The 21022-nt window shown below is 51.9% G+C and overlaps 1 protein-coding gene across 2 annotated transcripts in view; it reads right to left on the bottom strand.

Moving 5' to 3' along the window:
- The window catches only part of KIF3C (kinesin family member 3C), a 33933-nt gene extending 13440 nt beyond the window's left edge, over positions 1-20493 (bottom strand). Inside the window, exons 1-3 of one of the 2 annotated variants that reach the window (XM_036873791.1) lie at positions 18367-20493; positions 1875-1976; positions 1104-1226 (exon numbers count right to left, since the gene is read on the bottom strand). In XM_036873791.1, coding sequence (XP_036729686.1) covers positions 1104-1226; positions 1875-1976; positions 18367-19899 — 1758 coding nt within the window. In that variant the 5' untranslated portion in view covers positions 19900-20493. The remainder of the gene's footprint in view (positions 1-1103; positions 1227-1874; positions 1977-18366) is intronic. The other variant, XM_036873790.1, reaches the window with a different exon arrangement.
- Positions 20494-21022: the final 529 nt, after the last annotated feature.

Here is a 21022-nt window from a genome sequence, read left to right as displayed (position 1 = left end):
CTCTGCTCACCCAGCCTGGGTCCCAACAGCTGCAGGCTCAGGGTCCACCAGCTCGGTCCAGGATGAGCCCAGGGCCCACCTCTGAAGCTCCCTCCTGCCCCACCATCCATCGAAACGGGTTATTCTAACGGCTGCCCTGTCCCTCCCACACTGTGGCCTGTTAACCTGCTCTCTCAGCTGCTGTCCACGTCGTGCAATGTGCAAATTTGAAGGGACCTGAGGGACCTTCTGGTCCAACACCCCCTTTTATAGGTGAGGAAACTCAGGCACAGACTTGCTCAAGGTCATACAACGAGGTAACAGAAGAGCCAGAATCAGGACGCGAGTATCAGGACTGCCGTCCAAGGCTCAGGGAAGGAAGGGAGCCTCAGCCAGTTTGGAAGGTGACCCATCCTACTCCTGCCTCCCCAGCGGCTCTTAAAAGTAGGGGTGCGGAGGGCAGCTCCAACCTTCCTGTCCCACTCCTAACCCACTGAAAGGTGTGTCCCTGGAAACTGCCACTGCAGCCGGGCCTCTGCCTGGCCTGCTCTGGGGCAGCCGCCTCAGCAATCTAAGGGCTCTCCAGGTTCTTCGCAGAATCCAGACTGGAATTTGCCGCTTCCTGCCCTACGCCCTCAGCTCATGCACACGCCTTTCCCTGGCCATGGACTCTGCAGGGTCCTGGCGGCCAATACTCTCATCCCTGGAGAGCCCTGTGCTCCCTCTCTGAGCTCTCCCAGGCTCCAGTCTCCTCAGGTTTCCCCACCACTCCCCTGGCCTGCTCTGTGCCTGCTTATCCAAACTGTGACCCACTGGTGACACCAGAGTAAAGGGGGAAATTACCCAGGACCACGAGGATGGCAACCCTGGAGAGTGGAAGTAAAAGTGTTCCCAGCCTATCAGGCCCCTCCTGGCCCAGGAGCAAAGGCTCTATTCCACCCCAACCAGACCCCTGCCTCCTCCCGCTCCTCACCCCAGCACCCACGCAGTGTAACTCAGGGGGTCGGCAGTTCAAGCAAAGTGGGGAGGGGTCGCTAAAGCACACTCCCCTTGGGCAGGTGACGTCTCGGGCAGAGGCTGCCAGGCCCTTACACACCTTGACCCAGTTCGGTGTGGCATCTCACCTTCTTGAGTTTCTTGGTTTTGACCTCCACCTCCTGCTGCAGGGACGTGTAGGTGCCCCGGAGCTCCATGGTCTCCTCGTCTCGGAGCATCATCTCCTGCTGCATTTCCCGTTCGCGGCGTTTCTAGGCCAGGGCAGGGCACGGGACTCAGTGGAGCGGCATGTACTGGGGAAGCCCCAGGGAGCTCTGCCTAGCACGGAACCTGGCTTCGTCATGACCACAGGGGCCAGGAGGGAGCAGGGAGCACCCCATGGCCCACATCCATTGCTCCCACCCCATCCTCAATGGAGCCTCTCTGGACCTTCTTCTCAGCTCATATGGCCACGCTTTTGCCAAGGCACTGCCCCCCGTGGAAGACCTCAGCCCTAACAGCTGGGGCATTGCAGGGGTGTCAACCACGTATACCGATGCCCAGATACTGGCTTTCCAGCTGCCTCAGCCTCTCCCATGTAGTATCACAATTGATTGGTAAGACCAACAAACTGTGGTTCTTGATGATTTAGGACACAGTCCTGCAGTTGGCAAAGAACTCACACCTTTGTGGAAGGCCCAGGAATTAGTACCAGGTGCCTTACGGAGGCTGTCATCATGGAGAGCCACCACCTGGGCAGTGAACCCATGGGATGCAGGGCAGCATACCTTAGGTTCTCAGCACTGTAATTCCAGGGATCCTGAGTCCATGACGGCTCACTGCCCTAAGCACCCCTGTGTGACCTCAACGCCATGCGCCCCCTCCCACCCAACCCAGGGACCTGAAGCCCCCAGCCCTACCTGCTCGGCAATCTCCTGCCTCTTCAGTTCCAGCATCTTCTGCTGTTCATTGGTGTGATCCATGATGTTCCTGCCCCCGATGAGCAGCTTGCTCTCCATGGCCTGGGGACACAGAGGGGTAAAGAGATGGGCTTTGGGGCTTTTCAAAGGGCCACAGCAGCCCCAGCTTGAGAGGTTTGGCTTCCCTGTTTTGTGGTCCTTCCAGGAGGGGACAGAAGATGTGTCCCAGAAGGCGCCTCATGACCCTCACCAAGAATGAAGTTTTCCCCTCCAGCCTCCTGGGCCCCAGCACAAGGCTCCCATTCTCAGCAGGACCATTAGGTGAGACAAAGAGAGGGAATCCCTCAGAGAATACAGGGCACCTGATCTGTTTGCTTTGGCTATGGAAGCTTTGCTTTGGATATACGGAAGGCTGGTTCACCATGCTTGGGAAGGGAGTGCGGGCGGCAATCTAATCCTGGCAACAGCACCCAGTTGGCGTTAGGAGGCGGGGAGACACCGGATACAGTCACTGGGCAGCCCGGCCCTTTAGGTAACTGGCTCCTGACTCAGGAAGGGGGTTCTCACACAGGCAGCAGGAAAGGCTCTAATCTTCAGCTGGAAAACAGAAGAAAAGCCAAAGGGAGAAGACTCTGCAGCACTAAGGGGCACATGGGGCCCCAGAAGCAGCATGAGCTTTGGAGATGGCCAGAAAGGCTTGGGCTCTACCCACCAACTGCAAGGTCTCGGCCGAGTTATCCGACACCTCTCACGTCCATAACCCTGGAGCCGCCTCTGCTCCGGGAAGGAAAGCCAGCAAACATCTGCGGAGTGCTACCGCTACCTGCCAGGTGTCTCCATCCTCACCCCCAGAGAGACCCCAGGCAACAAGTAAAGAAACTGAGAGCAACTAGCCTCAGGTCATGCAGCTAGTTAACAAGGGTGAGATCTGAGCTCCCCGCCAGTCTCCCCACTGAGCCCCTGCGCTGTGTGCAGCACACCCAGCCCGACCCACACCCAGCGCTTGGCACAGACATTCCATAGGAGCCGGCTGAATCTGAAGCTTAAATAATAAAGGACTAGGGGGAACTGTGTAAGTTGTGACTACATTAAAATGCATTTTCAGGGACTTCCCCGGTGGCGCAGTGGTTAAGAATCCGCCTCCCAACGCAGGGGACACGGGTTTGAGCCCTGGTCCGGGAAGATCCCACATGCCGCGGAGCAACTAAGTCCGTGCGCCACAACTACTGAGCCTGCGCTCCAGAGCCCGCGAGCCACAACTACTGAGCCCACGTGCTGCAACCACTGAAGCCCAAGTGCCTAGAGCCTGTGCTCTGCAACGAGAGAAGCCACCGCAATGAGAAGGCCCCGCACCGCAACGAAGAGTAGCCCCCGCTCACCGCAACTAGAGAAAGCCTGCGTGCAGCAACGAAGACCCAAAGCAGCCAAAAATAAATAAATTAATTAATTTTAGAAAACGCATTTTCATTATTGCTAGTCAGAGGGTGCTGCCCGGGGCACGCCAGCTGTCCTCTGATTTCATCCCAGGCCTCCTGGAAGGTTGAAATCACCTTGAGCCACTGACCTGCCTGAGGGCTCTCCAAGCAGGGAGTGCTGGCAGAATAGGGGAGCAGGGGGTCCCTGTACCATCCGTCACGGAGGACAGAGCGGGACAGGGGTTGAAGGTTGCTTTTGTGGGGTCAGAGGTTGGGCTGTGTGAGAGTGACAGAGGACACTGAGTGAAGCAGGGCCAGTCAGAGCTGCCCCACGCAGCCTCAGAGGGAGCTGTTGCCAAGCAAGGCACCCTCCCCGTGGCAGCGTAGCCAGGGCTGCACTAGTACCTCCCCCAGGCCCTGCTCCTGGCTAACATCTCACCATCCACCCACCTCCACGGCACAGACTCCTTCTCTCTCACGGTCACACTTGTCCACCCTTTGCATGAGTGACTCCTTAAACTGTGTGCCCTAGGCACCTTACCCACCTCACCTGAGTCCCCGCCCTGCAGCTCACTCACCCCCTTCATCTGGCCAGTCATTAAATCCCATCAAGTCTGTCTTCTTGGTACAGCTCACCTCCTTCCCTCCTTTTCATCCTCATCACAACGGCTCACTTCACTGTGGTCCCCGTGACTCACCTGGATCATTGCCAGGATCTCCCCCCACCTCAGTTTCCCCTTCCAGCCCTTTCCACGTGACACCCAAGGGGATCCGCCAACCACACAAGTCTGAACGTGCCTCTCCTCTGCTGCAAACTATTGAAAGGGCCTCCATTCCTTGCAGGATGAACCACAAAGTCTGTAGCAGTTACTGGCCCCGTGGGCTGGTCTCACCTACTCCCCACATGTGCTCTGTGCTCCAGCTTTGCCGAAAGAATCCCAGCCCCCTGAGTGGGCTGTGCCTTTTCACAAGACCAGGCTTCTCTCCCTGCTTCACATCCACCTGGAAAACGGCTACTTCTCCTGCAAGACACAGCTTGAGCATCTTGGGAAGTTTTCTCTGATTCCCTTAGCTCTGCACATTTCCTCCCTTGGGCCTCCTCAATAGCTAGGACACTTTCCTACTATTTTCCCATCATTTGTTTACATCCTGTCTCCTCTGTGTGCTCCTTCAGGTCAGGAATCATGTCTTACTCGGATCTGAGCCTTGGGACTTAGCACAGTGCCTGGCACATAGTAAATGCTCAATATGTTTGATGAACAGAAAGGACTCCTTGGGGTAGCCTCAGAGGGGGGCTTCCAGGTCCTTTCTCTGGGCTCACTCATCCAGAGCAGAAGTGGATCTTCACCTCAGCTTCTCCTTCAATTGGTCAACCCACATGCACTGGCTACGGGGCAGAGCAGCAGGGTCTGGGCATCTGGGAAGCCTGGCAGGAGGGATGGGCTGGGTGTGAAGAGGGAGGGAGGAGGAAGGCAGCAGCTCTGCTTGTCCACAGAGGAAGCCCCCGACTGCTGCAGGCCATGGATAACTGATCCCTCCAACTGTAAGGGCACTTGGGGGGACCTGGTGTCTGGCCTGGTCCCCCATTCTAGGACACACTTGCCCACTCCAGCCCTGAGTCCTCACACTTCCCTTGGCATGTTATGTGGCCCTAGTGTTCTTCACTCTTTGCCGCCGAATAGAAAGACACTAGTTCTCAAAATTGGTTGCATATTAGAATCGCCTGGGGAGCTTTTAAAACTCCCAGTGCCAGGCCACACGGCAGGGTTATCTTGGTCCCTTCCCCTCACAACTGGCAGTGAGAACTCCCAAGCCAGATGCTCTAGAGAAGACTCTAGTAAGGAAGACACAGGGCGACAGATGATGCCCTGCTTTTTCCTACCTGATGTAAAGACTGGGGATGAGGATGGAGAGAGAAGCACAGGGCAAGGCACCAAGAGAAAGAAAACCATTCTTTTCTTTGCACCTGCTATGTGCCAGGTGTCTCACACTTACTTCTGCTAATAACCCTTTAGGCAGTGAGTCTCAAACTCTGATGTACATTAGAATCACCTGGGAGCTTTTAAAAGGCTCAGTGCCCAGGCTACATCCCACTGCCAGTTAAACTGGAAATGGATGGGGCAGGTGGTGAGGTCCAGGCATCGGTGGTTTTTAAAGGTTCCCAGGGGATTTCAGTGTGCAAATTTGGGAATCACTGCTTTTAGCAGTCCCCAGAATCAGCATTATCTGAGAACTTGTTAGAAATGCAGAATCTCAGGCCCTACGCAGACTTAGTGAATCAGCATCCGAGATCCCCAGGTGACTTGTGCAATATGTTTTAAGTGGCATACTATTAACACCATCATTTTTCTGCTGAAAGCTCAAAGAGGTTAAGTAATCCATCCAAGGTCACATCACAGCTGTTCAATTTATATGAAGAATCCAGACACAGGTCTGCCTGGCTCCAAAGTCCATGCTCTTCCTACTGCAGACAATGTGTGGTGTGCTTTAGGAAGCAGAACCTGCTAAAAGAAAAGCAACATGTTTCCAGCAAGAGGAAATCATGTCTGACTAATCTTCAAGAGTTCTTTCCGGGACAAAATAGATTATTTCAGACCATGGGGAAGCCAGTGGCCAGAACTTTAGAGGTTAAAATGCTCCTGGCAAGGTCCTACATCAGAGGTTACTCAAAGTTACATGGGGGAGGGGGTGAGGAGACAGAGAAAGGGGAGGGGGATAAGGGAAAGGAAACAGAAATAAACAGGCACCTCTTTAGGTGGAAAAATGTCCAAATGTTAAATGGGGGTACTGATTTCCATCAGAAATCATGCAAGAAAGGGTGCACAGGTGAAATACCAACTTCACAGATGCCCTCAGATTCTTGCAGGTGGTAAAAAGCAGGAGAATTTCTAGGCCATGTGAGCTGACCAAAAAATGGCAGATGAGCTTCAGTGAGAGTTTTACATTTTGGGAAAAAGTAATCTTCACTCTACTCATTAAATGATAGCTGTGAGCGATCAGTTATGAACCAAAACAGAGGGAAAAGAGGGGGAGTAATTCTCTATTGTTCCCAGAAGACGTTGGCTTAATACGCTGCCACAGCTAAAAAAGCTAATAGCATCTGGCCAGGCACCATCACCAAGGCTTTTTGGAAACAAAACAAAAATCATTCTACCCTAATATAAAACTATGATGCAGCTGAATCTGGAGTACTGTGTGTAGTCCCTTGCTGCATCTCCGGGGACTTGAAGGAGAGAGAAGATCCAGAGAAGGGCGGCTAAAACCATGCAAGGGCTATTGTAAGAGACTTCAAAAAAATAGGACTCTTTAGTTGGCAAAGACAAAGAAAGGTTAAGAGGATGGACCTGGAAATTATACCATCAAAACAGGTGTGACAAGGAAAGCTCCAGGCTTTTCCAATCAATCCCTGGTACAGAGAGTAAGAGCTTGTACCTTGAGTTTTAGAACAAAGAGAAGTTCTGTTTACAGAAGGTAATAAATTTATGGAATGTATTATCTCAGGGGCACTGGATTAAATACCTCACAGTTCATTAAAGGATTCTGGGGACACATTTTTAACCTTTTATTGTCTTTCTCCGCTTTCAGAAAAAAATATTGCACTAACATCAAATAATCACAGAAATAAAACAAAATGGGAAAAAATTCACGTATTCCTCCTCATAGCTAATTAATTAGCTTTTTTCCCCAGATTTTTCCACATGCACACATCATTTTTTCACATCTATAGACATGGTATAAATATAAGTTTATGTCCTGCTATTTCCATTTCATCAAATATCTCAAGAATTTCCTGTTACTTCCATAAGGTTTATGATTATATGTTTAATGACTGCATAATGTTTAGAGTGGATGATTTATAATATATTTAATTAACCCCCATTATAAGATATTTTGGTTGTTTGGTAAATGTTTACAATAATCACTCTTGTGCATATAATTTTTTTGGCCGAGCAGCGTGGCTTGTGGGATCTTAGTTCCCCGACCAAGGATTGAACGCAGGCCCTCGGCAGTGAGAGCGCCGAGTCCTAACCACTGGACTGCCAGGGAGTTCCCAATTTTTTGCATTTTTAGATGATTTTCTTAGAAGGAAATTTCAGGAGTGGACAAAGGGTTATAAACATTTCGTATATCTTAGAACATACTGTCAAGTTACCTTTCTAAACCACTGCCAGCAATAAATAATGGAACCATTTTTATTACAATGTCATAGTCATGAAGTATTATCATGATTTTCAATTTTGCTTAATAAGAGATATAAAATTGAGCCTCCCATTTATTTTATATTCTCTATACCTTTGCGGTAGGCTTGCAAAGGTCTGATCTCTCCTTTTACAAAATGCTCCTTTATGCTTTTTTTTGGTGATTTTAAAGTGAGGAGATGGACCTGATTCAAAACAATTCTTTGTTTGTTCGGCCCACACCTTCTCCAGCTGCCCACACCTAGCTCAAGAAACCCATTTGGACATTGTCAGGCAGAATCTGAGCTGCCAATCAGGCCTGGAATCTGATGCATCAGCCAAGACTACCAGGGCCTCCAAGTTCCAACCCTCCTCCCACTGCCACCCCCGTGACATGATTCCCAGGGCTGGTTTCTGCGCTGATTCTTGCTCATCAGGCTTCGTGTTAAACCTCCTCCTTGGACCTGGACATCTCGCTGCAGGATGTCTCCTTCTGGCCGGGCCCTGGGCTCCATGAAGAGAGCTCCTGGACGATGCCTGACCGCCCCTATCACCCCGTTCCATTTGTCCACTGCCCCTATGCTTCTCTGCCTAACCCTGCCCCCCCGACACAGATGTGGTTTCAATGACAACCGAATGTGCCTTATCGGTTTCTCGCCAAGTCTTGCCCACCGGACCAGCCCACACTGTCAGCCAAGCCTGCCTGACAGAACCTTCCTTGTGCTAGAAGACGGGGCTGGTCCTGGCACGAAATATGGGGGTGGGCCCCAATCCAGGTGCAGGGCCTCAGTGCCCCCTTCTCCCCAGTCTCAGTTCATTGCTGCCTGTTTCACCCCCCCACCCTCTGAAATATGTCATGCAGGGCTGCAGTTCTTTGCTTAGAAACAGCTTTTTTTTTTTTTGCTTTTGCTTTCCCCCATTTCTCGGAGGATACCAGTGGCCGTCTCCTCCTTTTCCTCAGAGATCTCTGTCTTTAACTTTAATCACCTAAGGAGGGCAGGGAGGGACAGGGACGCCTCAAATCCCTGGGCCCACTTCAGGCTGGGAGGGTACTAAGCAGAATATGGGGTTTCTAGTCCCCAGGAAAAGTTCCCTAGAGCTCTCAGCTGCCCCAGTTAATGCTGCCCTTGTGATGTCTCAGGGCAAAAGAGTCCAGGTGGGTGGGGCCTGTGGACAGGACTGGGTTTGGTTCTACTGGTTCTAAATATGTCCGTTGTAACTAAAAGGCCAGCAGAGGCTGTGGGGTGGAAAAGACAGGGCTGGGAGCTCCAAGGACACGGTCTGACTCTTGCAAGAGGGAAACGAATCACCGGATAACTAAGGTGACCTCAGGGAATCACCCCAACCCCCTTTGCTTTACAGATGACAAAACTGAGGCCCAGAGATGGAGAATTCTAAGCCTGGAGTCTCATAAATAAGGAATCGGTATGTGTGTCTGCTCCTATATTGACTATGCACTCTCCAAATAATTTCCCAATTCGATTAGGGTCCTTGACTCCAGGTATGAGAGGCAGGTCAGCTGCTGTGACAATTAACAGCCAAGATCACCACAGGGACCATGTCAGCTTGCAGATACAACTTGGGATTTTCAGAGGCTCACCTTTTCCCATTCCAGGAGCAATTGAAGTGCAAAATCAGGAGGAGAAAGGAGACCCCAGCACTCATTAAGTGCTGATCTGGAAAGCCAGAATGGAGACAGCCAGGCCCAGACAGCCACCCTTCTGAGGAGATATCATCAAGGATGATTTTACAGAGAAGCCAAACAGGCTCTGCGCTGCCACTGCCAGCTAATCTATGACATTCTGCAGGAGACTGCAGTCTCAGATGCAACTTGACATGTGCCTGTGGCTGGGCTACGTCCTTTTTGCATTAATCATCCTATTTCATCATCACAAGAACCTTATGAGATAACGAGTATGATCCCCATTTGACATAAAAGGAAACTAAGGCTCAGACAGGTGAAGTGACTTGCTTGAGGTTATGGAGCCAGTAAGTGGCAGAAGTAGTATTTAAACACCAGCCTCCTAATTCCAAGTCCAGTGCCCTTTTTCTTGTTCCACAGATTTCTCCTGGGTTCAGGCAGAAAGGTGCCTTGGAGAAAAGCAACATTTGGTCTTAGCACCTTTGCCACCTAAGGAACCATCAGGAAAGCTCAGGGCACCATTTCTTTCTCTTCCAGATGAAACAGGCAGGGTTCTGCTGAAGATGCTTCTGCCTGTGTGAAGTTCTTATAGGGGCCTCTGAGATGAGCAGGATAGAGCTCTTAACTGTGTGTGTGGGAGGAGGTCGTCAGTAACACTAGGGTCCCCAGAGAGGTTGAAACCCTAATGCTCATGGGAAGGGCTACCTCACAAGTTCCATGGTGGAAAGATATAAAGGGCACTGGGCATGTCAGTCAGAGAACTTGAATCCTGGTACACACCCTACCATCCTATTTGCTAAGAAATCTAGGGCATCAGCTCCTGGACTTCAGTTTTCTCATCTGTAAAATGGGGCAAATACCCACTAACCTTGCAGGCTTTGGGTAAGAATGGTGAGTTGGATAACAGATGTGGAACTACCTGGTAAATGATAATGTACAATCAAATGTCAGCGGTTACTTGCTGTTTCAGTACCTCATTGACATTTACCCACCACTCATCACAAAGAGCAAAACAAAACAACTACTGCAACAATCCTGGCTCCCACCTCTTAGGAAATACGGCCATGCCTACCATCACAGACCTGTTTCTCCTTTTGTGGCCACTGGTTATAGATCTCAAGGAACCAGCAGTAAGGGAAAAAGAAATGAAAGAGACAATGGTGAGGGGAAGAATAGTGCTATTTTCAGTGGTTCTCTGCCTTGGGGAACATAAATCAGAAAACCGAGTCTGAGTTTCCTGCCTTGCGTCTCCTTGGATGGCTCAAAAAACTACATAAATGGTCTTTCAAATGCTAGTAATTCTCTCATCAAGAAGAAGGAACAATTAGGGATCAGAAAACATACTGGCTGGACTCTACCTCCAGCCTTGCACTGGACAGGGTATGGATGCCCAGAAATGCTTCAGTCCACCTTGGAGACAAGCAGGAAGAAAAAAATCAGCCCATCTACTTGAGTAAGAAAACCATGAGCACTTCAGATCTGATCCTTACCTTGTCTTTCTCCCCTACTTCCCTCACTTATTTGTGTTGTGCTAAAGGGTTTCTCTCCAGCACCAGGGATGCAAACCCAGCCAGACAACAGAACGCAACAAAGCCAGCAACGGATGAGACCTAAGGGTCCATAAAGTGCAGACTCAGTATTTTACAGATCCTGGGTCATTCAGCCTCCAGCTTCCAGGTAATGCTTGGTCATTCCTTTCCAGCCCTCACTGCCCCTCATCCAGGCTGCTCTCTCACCCTGGGCTCCTGACCCGCTGCTTCCAAGATGAATAGGCAAATGGTGCAGAAAGAAAGGAATCACCTACTGATCATTTCCTACAGTCCCTGGGAGGGGAAGTGACTTGTCCAAAGTCACGGGATTACCAATAATTGGGTATCATTAAAAATTATTATCAACTCTGGATTTCCCTCAATTATTCATTTAAGCCAATCTTCTAACCATGTATTAACACATTTCTTTTATATATTTTTCCCCTTTAAAAATTTTAGATATGTTTTTGTTTAATTAACAAAGTAATATATGCTTGTTGTAAAAAACCTATAAAGTGAAAAATAAAAGCCCCCTTCCTATTAAAATCCCTAGAGATAACCATTATTAGTGAGTTCTTGTGATTCATTCCAGAAACTTAAACAATTTAAAGACAAAGTTAACCCTATCTACTGATTTGTATTCTTGGTCATAGTGTTAAAAAAGACTTGCCGATTATATGAACGAATGGCTCTAGGCTGAGGTCAGAGGCTGGGGGTTTGCATCATGTGGAAGGACAGAGCTGAGTTAAGCATCTCAGCAGACAAGAGCTCCCACTGGGGCCTATCAGCCAGGGATCTGGCATGAACCCTTCCTTTCTGAGTTGGTGATACAGTGTGGAGGGGAAGATGGTGGGCTTTGGAGTCAAGCAGACATAGGCTCATATGCTGGTGCTAACACTTCACAGGCATGTGACCTTGGATTGTCCTCTCGTTGTTACTGTGCCTTAGTATCCTCATTTGTCACATGGAGATTAAAACACTACTACTTCATGGTGCTATTGTGAAGACTGAATAAAACAATGCGAGAATACAGCGAGTACTTGGCATTAAACATGCACTAAAGAAATGGTAGCTATCGTTATTATTCCAATTGTTGTTGTTATTATTATTCTGCCGGCTCACTTGAAGACAGGAGAAAGCATGCAGGTCCATTACCTACCACCGCAGAAACAGTTCAACCCAGGGCCTGGCACCCCTCAGTTAAGTACATCTGAGAGGAAAAGGAGACAACTAGAAAGTAAGTCTTCAGTCTGACCAGGATTTAATGCCCAGGAATTCCTCGGGGTATTAAAAATTCTAGATATACACCAAAGCACCAGTACAGGTGCCCTATAAGCTCTGAGCACAGGAGTCTGCCTTGTGCAGCTCCCATGTCTGAAGGGCTGGATTGGTGGGAAGCGAGACCATTTTCTTATCTACTCAGGCTACCTGATTCAGCAGCTCTCAGGCCCAGCTGGCCCCAGAAGTGCCCCAGACTGGCCAGGGACAGCAGGCTGGCAGGGCACAGACGGGAGGGGGTACCCTTCTCCCGCTGAATTCCAGGCCCTTCCTCCTAGTCCTCAGAGCACAATGAGAACATTATCACAGCCACTTCATCCAGTCTTGCGCTATCCGGGGGCTGGAGATGACTAAGGGCAATATGATAATACACTCCGCCAGCCAACACACAGCAAGAGACACCCAACACTGGACCAAAAGGCCTGCTGAGCCCCAGCATAACTTGAATCGCAGAACCTCTGATGCAAATGTATTAGTCTTAAACGCTTCCTGCAGGTCCAATCTTTATATTACCAAATGCCCCCAGCTCATGGAAATTCTGTTAACTGACCACACGCACCAGGGAGACGAAGGAATGAAAGTTACTGCTCCCAACGGTGCCAAGAGGCCATGGACTCTGACCTAGATACCAGACCCAGCCTGGAGCTCTGGTCACTCGCTACGGTGAGGCTTCTTAAGGATCATGGAGGACTCAGCTGGAATGGAGGTGCGGGTGCACACAGTTCCCTGACGACCCGGCCCTGTACGTCTCAGAGTGTCTGGCATGGGGCTGGTGTCCTTGAGGACATGTGGAAGGAACCAGGCCAGTTTTGGGATCGTAGACGCTCCCCAGATTATCGGGGAGTCTCTAGAGGCTGGACACAGCCCTATTTGGAGACTAACCTCAAGATCAGGAGAGTGGAACGATACTATTTCACTCTCTCCTCCAGAGCATTTTCTCTCCCAGTTGGGGTTTCTTCTCCCCAGAAACCCTGCTGTCCACCCCTTACGCACTCTCTCTCCTTCTTTCTTCCCGACTCTGTGACTCCATTTCTCTTTCCCCTCTTCACTGTCCCCCTCTACTTCTTTCCTGTCTTTCCTCCCATTTTCTTCTTCTCATTGTCTTTCTCTAATTGGCCATGATAGAGAGCTGGAAATATCTCTATTATTGGTTGAATTCCTACATTAACGTTTAAATCCTGTCACCTTAATTTTCAAAAAGATGAACCGAACATTTTATATTTTGCTTTAAAAATACTACTTTTAACAATTAAGGACTTTGAAGAGGAGGGGACTTTAAAGATCACCTAGTTCAATGGCTTTTCCGGTACATGAATCCCTTTAGAGCAACTGTGACATTCAGTTTCTCCTCGGACACTTCCAGGGATTGGAGCCCATTATCTCTAGAAGTAGATCAATTCTAACTATTAAGAAGTTCTTTACATTGAGCTTAACCTGCTCCCATAACTCCCACTCCCTGGTTACCAGGACAATCGAGGATACAAAAACAGTGCAATCAGCAGAGGGCAGTGAGGTACATCTTGAGTTCAAAGTATGGGGTAGACGAGTTGGCTGTTAGGTTCTCCTATCTCTTGCTTAGGCAGGCGAGATTGATGACATATATTACAGCCAGACTCTGGCAGGCCTTGAATGCCAGACTAAAATGTGATGTGTTTAACATATCAGGAAGGTAGTCAAGTGAAAACATCCATTAAGCAGTCGAAGATAACAGTATTAAAGTTATTATTTACAAACACTTACATGCCAGGAACTGTGCAAAGTGCTTTAATGTCGATTATCATCGTCTCAATAGAACTATGACATAGGTACCGTTACTATCCCATTTTATAGATGAGGAAACTGAGGTCTCAGAACTAGTAAATCACTAAACCCAGGCCTGCCTGATTCTGATATCCATGCTCTGAAAACTGCACTCTACAAAAAAAGGTCAGCAAAGACCTGGACAGGAGACCTTGATTTGGGAGTCACTTACATAAAGGGAGAGAGGGTCCAGAACAGATGGCCAGGGGTCTCATTTGAGCCCTCTTCTACAGATGGGCCCCCAAACTCCTCCAGTCCTGTGCTTGCTTCTAAACTCCCCTGCTCCACCTCCTGCTGCCTACGGGACTCTTGTCACCTTAAATTCAACACGTTTACACCAGCTCCTGGCATTTTTCACCACCTCCCCAGCAACCAGTTCCCCGCCCAATATTCCTGATTCTTTAAGCATAAAAGAGGATCCAAGTTTGTATCAAATCAACCTGGGCTCAACTAGATTTGCCATATACAAACCATAAGGCCTTGGGCAAGTCATAAAACCTCAGTTTTCTCATGTATAAAATGGGAACAGGAATAACACCTTTCATGGAAGGTGCTTGTAGGGATTACATGAGATAATTTGTATACAATATATGGTATAGGGCTTGGCTCGTGGCAAGTGTTAAGTAAATGGCATTATTCTTGCTATTATTGTTTCTCGGGCTTGAAACTCCTCTTGCATAACTATTTATGGTTAATGCCAATGCTGAGAAATGGGAGGAAGAAGAGGGACCCACAAATAGACAGTAAAAATTCAATGCGGTCTGTACTCCCTGTAGTGACCTCATCCCTCTGGCTGTGGGGGCGGCTTCTGCAGGGTCTCTTTCCCATACCCACCACAGAGAGAGTTGGGCTCTAGCCAAGCAGCACCCCGCCCCCTCCCTCCAGACCTACTTACTTGGGGATCAACAAGCAGTGCTGTTGTTTCTACCTCTTCCTGTCAGTTCCAGCCTGCATATTGTCTCATCTGCAGCCCTTGCCTCCCCTACATACTCTTCTTTCCCTCTAAAGATCTAGAATCAAAGCTTTAGAAATCATCTAGCCCGAGCCCTCAAAAAATTAAGCTCAAAATTAAAACAGTCATTAAAAATGTTCCTTGCACAGTTAAAGTGGGCCTTCACCCGATCAAGCTACAGGCACCCCAGTCCTCACTGCAATACGTGCATTGTGCACAAACACTGGAGTTGCCATTGTGCAGAGGCATAACCTCAGCTGTGGGTCTGCCTGTGACTTTACCAAGTCTCCCTACCTCTCAGGTCTAGTATGCTATCAAGCCCCGCCTCCCGGAGACACGAGGTAAGTATGGATGGCTAATGACTACTGATAAACAGGGCATTGATGACAATCACAAACCCTCAGACATTTGCACACCCTCCCATCCCCTGAGGCCCGAGGTAAATATGAAAGGAGGCTCCAAGGAGACAGGCATGGTGTTTGTACACAGTGAGGGGAGAACAAAGGGAACGGGGAGCCTAGAGGTGGCGGGCAGGGAAAACAGGCGAGACAGACTGTAAGATGAGTCAGAGAGAGTGAATGAGGGCACTGGGTCGCATCAGCTACCGCTCAGCTGCCCCCAGGGGTGGTGCGAACTTGGCGAAGGGAACGAGGGAGGCCGACAAGGGGAGTTGTCGAAACTCAGAAAGTGGGAGCCGGAGTGTGTTGCAGATGGGGAGCAGAAGCTCAGCTAATTTCCAGGAGGGACCGCAGCTCCCGCCTTCAGAGGGCTCCCGGATCTTCCTCGCCTGGCTGTTCCCAGGGCTGCAGGGTTATGGCAAGGCAGCCGGGATGGCAGGGGAAGGAAAGCGTTAAGCCAACGACGAAGATGTCAGTCCTAGAGATCACTGGACCCCTGCTTGGCGGACAGAAGCCACCCAGTGGCTGCTAACGCCCTCCACTGATGTAGTGCTTTCAACATATTTCAAATGCCCTCACACTAATGATCTCATTTAATCTTCAGCACAACCCTGTGAAATGGGCAGGCCTGGGATTATCTCTCACATGCTCCTCTCCTCATTACCCAGTGGATCCCTCAAGAGCCCTCAAATTGTTTCCTCTATCCTAGAAACATCTGACACTGAGCCACCAGTGCCTTAAGGACTACAGGGAGGTCGGGGTCCTCTATCTAGGCTCCATTCAGGGCTTGCTGGCTGCTGTTTGTCCAGGGCTGGGTGTGACAAGAAGTCACAGGATGTGGAATCATTCCCCTCCTGGAATTTCCCAGGCACCCCTCCCCCTTCACTTATATCTGAAAGCCTGGCACATAATGACCATTTCACCCAGTCCTCAGGGAGCTGTGTCAGACTTCCCCTCATCAGGCCAATGGAAACCTGAGGCCTAGAGGGGCAAAGGTCTCTGCCCCGAGTCACACAGAGAGCAAATGTGGAGGAATCCGTGGAGACCTGGAAAGAGCACAGGTCTGGGGCCATCAGAAGACCTGGGTTCCAGTCCTGGCTCCGCCTGCCTATTAGCCCAGGTCACGGAGACAGTCGCCAGCCTTGGTTTTCATCACTGTCAAATGGAGATAGTAATACTCATCTCTTGAGGTTGCTGGGAGGATTCCGTGAGATTAAAACATAAAAGAGTTACGTAAAAATGAATTACTCTGATTATCAAGTAGCACAGGTTAACAACATCAGGACTCTGGTGTCATGGAAAGAAGCCGGACCAAGTATAAAGAGTCTGGCTCTCCTTAACTCACTTGTGTGGCCCTGGGCAAGTCTGGGCCTCGGTTTTCGAAGGCCCCTGGCAGCTGTAAGATGGGGGATTCTGTGGGCTATGCCTCTGATACAAGAATTCTGGCGCTGGCCGCCCTGATCTCTTGACAGCCCCATTATCCGTGCCCCACATTGCCTTAGATCCAAGAACCTTACTGAGGGGGCCAGGGAGTGGCCAACAATGGGAAATCCCATTGGATCCTTCGCTTCATCCCTTCTACCCATTTCCTCAGGGCTGAAGTGCACTCTCTTAGCCTCCGTTGCCCCCCAGCTTTAAGGGTGGGTGGGGAAAGAGAGTAAGGGGTAGTGGTGGGGCTCTTGGTAATGAAACTGATGACAGATTGCCCATGTAAGATTTCCTGGTGGGAAGCACTGGACTGCCTGGACTCCCTTCCTCCTGGGAGAGCTGAGTCTAACTGTCCTGCTTTTAACATCCTGCTTCTCCCAGGAGGACCCCAAATGTACCAATCCCTTTGAGGAAGCGGCTCAGCATAACCCTTGCTGAGCTCCTGGAGGTGAATTAAATACTAAATAAGCAAGGCCAGAGCCGCTGGTGTAGCAGCACATTCCCATAACACAGACAATGGCCTGTAGCTCATCTGTCCCTCTTCCAGCCGTTGCCACTCTCCCTCCCAGGCAGGGCTTCCCTGCCCCCCAGCCCACACTCCTGAGAGGGAGTAAGAACTGGTAATGTTTTGCTCTCCCCAGCAAGTCATCAGCTCACGGTTCCTTGCGTTCTTCCTCCAACCCTCAGTGTTAAGGATTCCAGGGACCTGGAAATGCCTAGAACATTGAGTCATGGCATCTGCAGCATTGAAACTTAACAGGTCTGTGGTTGGCCAGGCAGGGGGCCTCTGCAGCTTAGTTCCAACGGGGCCTGGAGGCTTCCCCAGGGAAGGGAGCAGCTCAGGAAGGACGCTGAGGCCCTGATATCTCTCAGGGCAATGGGGAATTGGATCTTACTAGGATGAGGCCTGGGTGTGGGGGCCAGTTGGTTTGTTTCTCAGATCAGAAGAACCTCAGAGATCACCCAGGCCAACTCTCTATTTTACGAAAAGGGAAACTGAGGCTTGAGGAAGGGAAGAAGCAACGTACACAAGGTCACTCAATGAGCTGTAGCAGAGCTAGGCCAAGACGCCAGGTCTCCAGCGTAGAACTCCGTGCTCTTTCCAACCTTCTGTGTGATTTCCTTCCTAAGATTCTACGCAATGGGCCCAGGGGACCACTGGACCACTTTCACAGGGAGCAGGGCCCGTGTATAATCCTGCCTCGCCATCCAAGAACTGAAAGCGCCCAAGGGCCACTGGTTCCAGCTCAGCTCTGCCACTTTGTAGGATGGAACCTCAGTCATGTCACTTTTCTGAGCCTTGGTCCCTCACCTGTAAAACGGGGGTTTAAGAACCAGGACCCCGGATAGCTACCATAAGAATCAAATGAGATCATGTATGTGGGGCATTTTGTAAACTGTGAAGTGTTCAAACGTCAGATAGTAAAATGGCGTGAGGTTTGATGGTGCTGCAAAGGGAGGACGTCCCAAGGGAGGCGGCCAGGCAAGAGCGAGAACCCACACCCAAACGAGGCTGAGTGCCTGCCTGGCTGTCCCTGGACCTGACCGTACTGGGGGCCACCGGCAGAGACGGACAGGCAGCAGGTCAGACCAGCCCAAGCTCACTGGCTTGAGGGACTGCCTGCTGCTTTGCTGTGTGTGTGTGTGTGTGTGTGTGTGTGTGTGTGTGTGTGTGTCCTCCTAGGTGCTCCAGGGAGGCTCTGCCTGGCAGTCCAGAGTCGTAGAAATCTGCCTGCCTTCTCCAGGGGAGCTCTTGGCAGGAGGGCAGGACGCTTTGCTTCCAGCCAGGTCACAGACCCTCAAAGAAAAGTCTGCCAACCCAGATCCCTCTGGGGACCTCTGGAGAGCCCCTGCTCCCTCGGGGGCTCTTACCTTGTACTTGACTGCGAGCAGCTCTGTGGCCTGCTGCTCCCGCCGCAGGTCTTCCAGCATCTTCTCCTTCTCCTCCAGCAGCTTCTGCTTCTCCTCGCTCACCAGGCTGCGGTCATCCTGGATGGCCGCCTTCTCCTCCTCCAGCTGCTCCTTCTGCTGCTGCAGGTAATTCTCCATGTTCTTGTCCAAGGCTGACTCCAGGGTGGCCTGGGGCAGGCGGTAGTTGTTGTTGTCATCTTCCTCTTCGGCCACCCAGGCCTCCATCACGGGCCCCTCAGGGTACCCAGCCGGGGCTGACACGGCCTTCTTCCTGCGGCTGCTCTTCCTCCGGAGCCGCTTTCCCAGCATCCCCTTCTTCTCCAGCTGGGCCTTCAGGCGGGCGATCTCCTCCTGGAATTCCCGCAGCAGCGTGTCCTTGGGGTCCTCGTTCACCCGGGGCTTGTTCTTGATGTTCTTGGCCCGGTTGGCAAAGCGCAGGGTGGAGAGGCTCTCATCGTAGCTGTGAGAGGCTGGCCCCAGGGTGGCCACCATGATGGTCTTGGCATTTCCCCCCAGAGAGTCCTGGAGCAGCCGGGTCAGCTTGGAGTCCCGGTAGGGGATATGGGTGCTCCTGTTGCCCGCCAGAGCAGCGATCACGTTGCCCAGGGCTGACAGCGAGAGGTTGATTTTGGAGGCTTCCTTAGGCCTCTCTCCACTACCACCACCACCTCCACCACCGCCACCACCCGTGGACTGCGTGGCCGTCCCTCCAGCTGCGTTGGGGCCTGCCTTGTTCTGCCTCTCACTTCCAGCCAGGTCCACGAGGTTGAGCTTGCCCACACGGATGTGGTCCTGGCCATCCAAGCCACGCTCACTGCACTCCACGGTGATGACAAAGATGGCATGGGAGCGGGAGCTGACCTCATTCATGTGTGTACTACCCACCGCCCGGGTCTGGTTCCCCAGGTTCATCACGTGCTCGATCTCCTTGACATTCTTGGTGACGAAGGAGGACAGGTCCTTGATGTAGACGCCTGTCTCAGGGTTCTCCTTCAGCTCTAGCCTCTTGCCAGGCTCCTTGGAGAGCAGGTCCCGAATCTCCTCCTGGTAGATCTCCAGGTAGGAGGCCCGGATCAAGTACTGCTGGTTCTGGGAGCGCGAGATGTGGGTGAAGATATGCTCAAAGGCATTGGGGATGACCCCGCGCTGCTCGGGCTCCACCCAGGTCCCCTGCATGGTGTAGGTCTTGCCCGTGCCGGTCTGTCCATAGGCAAACACGGTGCCATTGAAACCTTGAAGCACCGAGTCTACCAGGGGCCTCACGGTTTCATCATACAAGTCTGCCTGCTTGGAGCTGGCATCATACACGGCATCAAAGGTGAAGGTCTTGGGCAGCTCCCCTAGGGCAGCGCGGGGGTTCCGCAGTGTCACCTGGCCCAGTTTCACGTCCATGGTCAGGATCTGCTCGTGACCAGAAGCCTCCTCCTTCCGGCTGAGGGGGCGGCACCGGGCCACCACCTTCAGGGCCTCACTGGCCTTGGTTTTACTGGCCATCTTGCTGCTCTGTCCTTCCTGACCCCCGCACCCCTCTCCGCAGCCTAGGCGGTCCTGCTGTCCTCCCTAGGTCCGGATCGGCGGGGCCGGCCCAGCCCCCAGGCGCCGTTCTTCAATCCGCCTGTAGCCTCCTAGGGTGGGGATGCTGGGAGGTGGCCCCGTCGCTGCTGCAGTCCGGGCCTCCACCGCTCTCCAGTCCTCGCTGCACCGGCTGCGGAGGGAGAATTAGGCAGAATCGCCGGACAGCCGCGGGAGCAGCGCCCACCGAATGGCAGTACCCGGAGCCCGCCCCATGCTGGGGCAGCGGGAGCGCTGCCGTAAACAGCTACGGCAACAATGAGATAAAGGAAGAGGAAAATGGGATGGGGGTGGGCGGCAGAGCTGTCTTCTCCTTGTCCTCCTCCTCCTCTAGGGATCCATGGCGGGGGGCTGCAAGTCCTGGGCGACCGGGGGTCCCGGCCCTCCCGAGGGCAGAGGCTCACCTGGAGTCCTCTCCCCCAGCTGGGGGATCATTCATTGCAGCCAGCGCGGCTGCTGCTGCCTCTGCCTCCTCCTTCCCCGCCGTCGCCACCGGAGAATGAGAGAGAAAAACAGAAGGCGATGGGGCGGAGCAGCGGCAGCGAGAGTGATGTTGCCGCCGCGCTGCGGCCCCGGCTAAGCCGCCCGGCTGGGGTGGGGCAAGGGGCGGGGCCGTGGGGCGGGAATCGCGAGCCCTGCGCCGCCAGTGCGCTGGGGACCCGGGTGCATGCCCGCTCGCACCCCCACAGACCCCTCCGGAATGACAGGCTTCGGTGCAGACCCAGGTCCTGTGCGCACCAGACGGGTGCAGCGCAGCCACCGCCCGCCGTCACCCCACTGGGCCGGAGCATGCTGGGAGTTGTAGTCCTGCCTTTGTTAACCCGGTTCTGGCAGGTTGCTAATGACTTCTCCAGTCCGGAAGGCCCCTCCCTCTCTGGCGTTCTGCCCCCGGAGTGACTGTTGAGGTTGCAGCCTAGCTGGGGGTGGGGGTGGGGGGTGGGATGCGGCGTAACCGCTACCCACACCTGTTTCCTCCACAACCAGCATCCTCTGTCTCTCTTCTGCTCCTGCCTTTCTGCCGGCTGACTCGTACATGTCACCCCTC

The sequence above is a fragment of the Balaenoptera musculus genome, chromosome 13 (assembly GCF_009873245.2).
Source record: "Balaenoptera musculus isolate JJ_BM4_2016_0621 chromosome 13, mBalMus1.pri.v3, whole genome shotgun sequence".
In the NCBI taxonomy this organism is placed as follows: Eukaryota; Metazoa; Chordata; class Mammalia; order Artiodactyla; family Balaenopteridae; genus Balaenoptera; species Balaenoptera musculus.
The sequence above is the reverse complement of the archived record's forward strand: the minus strand, read 5'-3'. Positions and strand labels throughout refer to the sequence as shown.